The following is a 7500-nucleotide window of genomic DNA, read 5'->3' as shown; positions in this document are numbered from 1 at the left end:
CGGATCTAAGAGGATCTTTCTCAGTGCTAAGGTTGAGATCCCACCAGGGCATTTTGACATTTATAGTCTTCCACAGGTAGGAAAACAAGCAATAAATTGTAGAATTACACGGTAATCTAAAAGTGAATGCACAGAGAACATGAAAGACATTGAAAAAATTTTCTTCATTTGACTTTCATTTGCTCTAGGCCCCGTCTGGGGTTATAGAGGCAAGGGTACACACTCAGGTGAAGAAAAAGTTGGGCCCTAGGGATCCCCACGTCACTAAGTCCCCTCATTGATCTGCTGTGTTGCCAGCGTGGTAGCGTTGATGGTGTTGTGGCATAGCATGCCGGACTAGTAATTAAGGGAGATATGGGTTCGAGTCCCACTCAGGGCAAAAAAACCAAGTTTTCGGACGAGTGTGTCGAAAGGTAAAAATGCACTGTGTGTGCTTCTCTCTTCAACTGCGTAGAGCACTAATTGGAATCAATGTCAAATGCTGGTTTTTGAAGAGAGAGGGAAAACCTGAGTACCCAGAAAAGAGCTGAGTAGAGAACCAACAAACTCAACCCACATACGACACCGAGTCTGGGAAGCGAACCCAGGCCACATTGGGGGGAGGCAAGTGCTCTCACCGCTGCATCATCCCTGCATCCGCAGTATTTCAAACAAGGAAAAAATGTCATCAAACGACAATATCCAGCTGATTGGAAAATATACATGTAGGCAGCTGATTTTTGAGCCTCTGGGGTGACTTATCAACAATGTGGCAACATTCTACATTTGCGGTGACTGTCATACAAACAGTTTGTGTGGGAAAAGGTATTCTCGTTGCATTTCTTTGAGTGTATTTTTGGTAGCAAAACGTTTTCGTCTGATATTGATTCTGTATTAAAAAATCATCATATCATTGTGACATCTGGTTATACTCCCGCTGTCTTGATTGTCATAAAACGTAGACTCCACTTTTCATTTTGCACGATATGTGTTATAAAAGGAGATTCGACCGTGTATTGTACTGAAAAATTTCATCTTGTGAGTTTTGTACATTCACCTTCTTTCTAAGATGTTTCCTTAAAGAAGTTCTTGCGGTGTCAACTTCTAACCGCAAAAAAGTTCTTGCAGCTGGTAGGATTATGGCGCAAGGAGCCGCGAGATTAAGTTGCCGGCCTGCGGATGCAAAAAGAAGTTCTTGCGCATGCATTATTTTTGGGTTGTATTTTACTACCAGTACTGATAGTAAATGAACAAAATACAAACTAATAATTGTAAATGAATAACTAATGGCTATCGTTGAATTTCTCAGCCTACTTAGCCTGCAAAGGCAGACGTATTTCTGGCCACCATTTCCCTTCCATGAAAAATAGCATTTGCGGACACAAGGTCTTAAACGATTTTTGTGATGTACAATGTAACTACTTTTGTTTTTTGTTTGGTGGGGGGCAAATCGCGTTGTTTGAGAGAAGAGACAGTCTGGTGATCTCCGCCAATTTGTGCAATTGTTTTTTGCTAGCAGGATTATTAACTGTGGCCTTTGAAACAAACACTTATTATGAATGAAATGCCAGAAAAAATTCCTGCGGTGGTAGATGTTGCATTCTTTCGTGGACAAAATGTTTGGTTGCAAAGGAGAAAATAAATGTATTTGGTAAGAGTGCTTTGGACATTGCGTTTTGATACTTTGACCAACAAAGATAGATCTGTGTGGAATGAGGGAAGCTAGCTATCTTCTGCACGAAATGCTATGATCGACCTATACCATACAAGAATGCCATATGTAAAGGGGACGAAATTGAGGAGTAAATTAAAAGACAGTTTGATGGTGACATTCCACTAAGAGTTAAAGTGGTACTATGGTCAAAAAATCACTTCCTATTTTTCTTCAGATTTTGAAGGAAGGTTTGCTTAACACCTGCCTGGCAAAATTTTGAGCTTTGATTGCAAAACACAAGATAAAAAATCACAAACCTCGAAACTCCTGTGCTGCATATTAATTCGGTAGGAAAATTCCTGTGAAAATAAACAATTGAGGCTTAAATCTTGGGTCACTTAGTGTTTAGTTAACATAGTTTTGAAATCGAAAAGGTAAAAAAGATTTGATTTTATGATTATTGTACCACTTTAAGAGATTAGCATCACAGAAAGAGAAATGTCCGAGTTTTGGCAATGCTTGCTTGGTTGTTTCACGTCTACTCGTAAAGTGAAAGCATCAAGAAAAGCACCCAGTAAAATAGTCCCGAGTGCCATTGTAAGCCCCAGATGTATGCATAAGCCTGTTGCATTGCGGGTTCTTAGCCCTTCACCAATCCTTGTGCCAAGACCACTTTGTTAAAAGAACCTTTGGAATTTTCATTTCAGTGGGAGTTTGTAAAGCAGAGACTAAAAACACTGAGGCATTGTCTCTTCCAGAATCAGAGAAAAGGCGACCAAACAACAATTTACTGTAGAATATTATAGTAAAGCATATTAAAAGCGATGGTAAATCGCAATCACAGGTTTCTTATCAGACGAGCACCACACAGACGAAAACACCACAAGCAAGGCTTAATAAAGTAGGGACTTTTCAAATCGTGTTGGTAATTTGACGAAAACATCAGGTGTCTTCTCCACCACATACTTGATTGCATCCTCCTTGGTGGCTACTTAACTTTTTGTTACCAAATGTTTTGCGAACTTTTCAAATCGCATCCTCCATGTACTCCCCCGTATTGTCCGCTATTGTTTTGAATTGTTTTTATGCCTGTTTACGTGGACAACACACAATTACTTTGCGTGTTGCCTGTGTGTTGATTCTAGAGATTCTGATTGGCTAAGAATTTTATGTCACATAAATCGTTTATCAGCTTGATTCTGCAGACACTATTTTGGGGGAGAGGGAAAGAACCATGTGAAATACATCTGATCCTCAAAATCTATGGTTATTTTCATGTACTGTCTTTAGCTACACGAGAGTATTGCTAAGCTTGTGACAGAGAATCTCCTTGTCAAAAGATGGCTATTTAAGATGGACAGTGAGTTTGATGGAAGAGGAACAGGTTAGCTCTACTTATAAACAAATCTCTCTCAAACACGTTCCATAAACTTCATATAATTAAACGCTTTTCGCATTTTTGCAGCATTCTGTGATGTAACTTCACACCTGGAGTGTTACTCATGGGCTCTGAAGGAGTGCCAGCGATATGGTGACAAATGGAGCCAAAGATGGGCTCACGAGCCCACTCTCGTCAGAATATCAGCAGAAGTACCTACAATTATTGCTCAACATGCTACTCCAGTTAACAAAGAGCTGTACCCAACATGGAGTATTTTCGTCCAATATTTTCTTAAAAGAGGTGAGAGAATTCTTAAGAAATGCGGTGACAATCATCGGCCAGGCCTGTTTAGAGCTGCTATGGATTACTCATACATGTATATATAAAATGACATGAATTCAGAGTTGACCTTTGGGCTCCATTTGGACAATTCACTTTCTGGACAGTGTAATGTAAAATTAATGCTGCACAAAACAAACTGAAATATCTATGTCAAGTAAATAGAAACCAAAGTAAACCGAATGTAAGTTACAAAATTAAAACCTGTCATCGGGGAAATGCAACTTCTACAACAGCAAAAATCCCCGCTTTTATAGGAGAAGGTTGATGTCCAATTCGGACACTGGAATCCCTTTTGAAATGGGTTTGCTCTTCGGGATTCAAGAAAAGCCTGTGTGGTATTGTCAGAGATTAGTCCTTGAACATAATAATAATAATAATAATAATAATAATAATCGACGAGTTATTAAGGAATATAAACTCTTGTTCCTTTCTCAAATGTTGGTTCGTTAGTTATTACCAATTGGTTTGTAAATATGTTTAACAGTAGGGATTGTTACACAATAGTGCCTTTTCCTACTTATATTTGTAAGCATACTTACGTTCTACATACTGCATAATAATAATAATAATAATAATAATAATAATAATAATAAGCCCACGAGGGCTGAAAAATACCAAGCTGAGATCTGGCGTGGGTTAGCCTCTACCCAACTATAAGTCAAATAGTATCTTCACCAATATGAGTAGTAGAAATATATGGAATTCATACCGCATTGCTCGTTGCGCGGGTCAACAAGGAGTGCGTCCCTCAGTGAGTGGTCAGGCTGAGGTCGAAAAATTGGCTACTGATCTACCATCTCAACCTGCAGTGGCGGACAACCCAACTGAGAGTCACTCCCAACAGGGTCCTTCCACACCAGGACGGACAGGTAACAACACACATAGAAGAAACACTAGACAAATGGACGCGAGAGGATTACATTGAAGTCATATTCTGTTATTACAAGGCAAAGGCCGACCCCAGTGAAGGAGTAACAAAAGATACTTCAGAATGTGGAGGAAAAGAAACCCAAATGAAAGACCCAATCTAACAGACAACGCACTGATGAACCAACGTATATTTATTGAAAAACAAAATAAACTAACAGGAATCGAACTAGATAACATCAAGCAACGGGTTGAAAATGAAATGAATGTACAAAACAACCAAACAAGTAGTGTAGCAGATGGTGTGGTTGTAGAAGAAACCAACAGCCGTCATGAGGAACCAATTGAAGAAGAGGTAGAACCATCACAAAATTCAGCTGAGATCAATGACCTAGTTAATGAAATTAAGGCTAGAGCTGAATGGGAAAACATCGGGATGGTAGAGAGGCCCCCCTCTACCCAAGATATCAATGAACAGAAAAACTGAGCTGTTGATCACACAAGGAAACCAAGCAATCCAGCTGATAATAGCAGAAGAAGTGCTCAACCTCAATAACATCAACCTGCTACAATATGTCACTGTGTACGTAATATCTGAAACGTTGGGTAAAACGCCAGAAATCCCAAAGACAAAGAGCAATAAAAGGCAGCTACCAAAAAAGAAAGCAAGCATAAAGAATCAGATTATAACAACAAACCAAGAACTGCAAGCAGCAAGAGAATCCCTCAAAATGAGAATTCAAGCAAAAGCCCAAAGAATTAGGAGATATGTAAAGAGAAGTAAACAATTCAGTCAAAACTAGATGTTTGCAAACAACAGAAAAAAGTTCTTCAGAAGCCTTGGTAAAGAACAGATATCAGTTGAAAAACCACCTAAGAAAGAAGCAACTGAAACATTTTGGCGGTCCGTCTTGGAGGACAATAGAGAGTACAACCACTTAACAGAGTGGATAAAGAGAGAGGAGCAGAAATATACAGATATAGAATACCAACCATGGGAGGACATAAGCTTAGATGAGTTGCAGACTGCTTTAAAGAAAACAAGCAGCTGGAACTTCAGGAAGTCGCCATCCTGATGCGGGTCCTAACTTCTGGCTCAAACAACTTACAGCACTGCATCATCACCTCCTCAATGCATATAACCAAGTAATAGAACAGCCAGAAAATCTGCCTGATTGGTTCACAACGGCACAAACATACTTTACTACCAAAGAACAAAGACACAGAGAACCCTCAGAGCTATAGACCAATTGACTGCTTATCAACATCCTACAAAGTGCTCACATCGATTTTGACAGAAAGAAGCTACACCCATATCACAAAGAATGATACAATACCGGAAGAACAGAGAGGTTGTGCCAGGAATTCGTATGGGTGTAAAGATCGGCTACTAATAAACAAAATGATCATAGAAGACTGCAAAAAGAAGAAAAAGAACTTGGATAGATTACAGAGCTTGGATAGATTACAGAAAAGCCCATGATAGCCTCATGGTTGGATACTGAAGACGTTACACATGTACAGATTTAATGAAAAACTAATTAAGTTCATGGACGCCTCAATGAGCGACTGGAAAACTACAATGAAGCTATTTTACAACGATGGATGTATCACAACGGATCAGATCATGATCAAAAGAGGGATCTTTCTAGGAGATTCATTCTCGCCACTGCTATTTTGCCTAGCCCTTGTGCCTTTAACATCAGAACTGGCTACATCTGGGTATGGTTACATGATCTCAAACACAAGTGCTCCAATCAGCAATCGGTTTTATAAGGATGATCTAAAACTGTACCACAAGAACGAGCGAGAACAAATTGGAGAAATGAAAGTAGTGAAACAGTTCAGTGATGATATCGGTATGGAATTTGGACTTGAGAAATGTGCCAAAGCCAGTTTCAAGAAAGGTAAACTGACCTCGACTGGAAACAAAGTAATAGATGTTGACACAGAAATACATGAGTTGGACCAGGAAGGAGTATACAAATACCTGGGTGTGGATGAAAGCGATGGTATCCAGCACAGCAAAATGAAAGAGGAGATACGAAGAGAATATAATAGGAGAGTAAGATCGATCCTAAGAACTGAGCTCAATGGAAGAAACAAAATGGAAGCTATCAATAGTCTTGCAGTCCCAGTTGTGCAAAACAGTTTTGGCATCATAGACTTGAGAATCTCAAAATTGAAGAAGATTGACACAAAAACACGCAAAATATTGAACAAGCAGAAGATGTTACACCCTAAAGCAGATGTGGAAAGGCTGTACATTCCAAGAAAAGATGGAGGAAGGGGCCTGATTGAAGTAGAAGCAGCATTCAAATCAGCAACAATAAGACTCGATCATTATCTGAAGCACAAAGCAGTTGCTTGAACACGATCGATCTAAATCTATAAATTCAATAATCAAGAATGCTACTAAGTTCAAAAGGGAAGTAACAATGCCAGAGTTTGAGAACAGAGAAGATAAATCAGTCTCAGAAAATGCTCTGGCCCTGAAACACGTATTCAAGTCTAAGATGAAATCAATGAAACGAGGAAAGTGGAAAGACAAAGCTTTGCATTTCCAATATCCCAAGATCCTAGAGAAGCCCCACGTAGACTCAATCACCACCAACAAATGGTTGTCAAGCAATCTGAAAGGAGAAACAGAGGGACTACTTGTGGCAGCTCATGATCAAGCAATAAACACCAGAAACTTCCAGAAAGTAATATGTGGCCAGCAAGTGGAGAGCAAATGCAGAATATGTTCGCAATATGAAGAGACAGTGGACCATATTGTATCTGGATGTGAGGTCTCAGCCAAAACAGAGTACATCACCAGGCACAACAATGCAGTGTACAGCCGCTCATCTCTTGTCTACAGGAGGTGAAGCCAAACAATGCTAGTTTGCAGATGATGCGACAGGGTGTGGATCACTAAAGAACATCAGGATGTGGTGGGGTGAGCTGACGATAACCGGACTGGACTTACGATGTTATCCTAATGCTGGAAAATGCAGACCTGCTACGAAGCCTGATAAGGAGGAGACTGCTAGACTCATCTTTGAAGAAACATCATTTAACATCACCACAGAAGGACGGAAGCATCTGGGTGCAGCGCTGGGTTCCAGGTCCTCTCTTGAGCAGTATGTTAATGGTAAAGTCGAAGAATGGGTGGGGCAGGTGACAAAATTGGCTGAGTTTGCTTTGTCGCAGCCCCAGGCTTGCTACGCAGCGTTCACTTTTGGATCAAAACACTGCTGGATGTACTTTGCCTGATATAGAAGATCAACTCGCA

The 7500-nt window shown here is 40.0% G+C and overlaps 1 protein-coding gene across 1 annotated transcript in view; it reads left to right on the top strand.

Moving 5' to 3' along the window:
• Nucleotides 1-7500, top strand: part of LOC138039004 (IQ domain-containing protein H-like) — a 182280-nt gene that overhangs the window by 149333 nt on the left and 25447 nt on the right. Inside the window, exons 25-27 of the mRNA XM_068885137.1 lie at nucleotides 1-76; nucleotides 2924-3017; nucleotides 3099-3314. The exon at nucleotides 1-76 is cut by the window's left edge and continues 55 nt beyond it. Coding sequence (XP_068741238.1) covers nucleotides 1-76; nucleotides 2924-3017; nucleotides 3099-3314 — 386 coding nt within the window. The remainder of the gene's footprint in view (nucleotides 77-2923; nucleotides 3018-3098; nucleotides 3315-7500) is intronic.

Source organism: Montipora capricornis, chromosome 2 (genome assembly GCF_036669925.1).
Source record: "Montipora capricornis isolate CH-2021 chromosome 2, ASM3666992v2, whole genome shotgun sequence".
Taxonomy (NCBI): Eukaryota; Metazoa; Cnidaria; class Anthozoa; order Scleractinia; family Acroporidae; genus Montipora; species Montipora capricornis.
The sequence above is the reverse complement of the archived record's forward strand: the minus strand, read 5'-3'. Positions and strand labels throughout refer to the sequence as shown.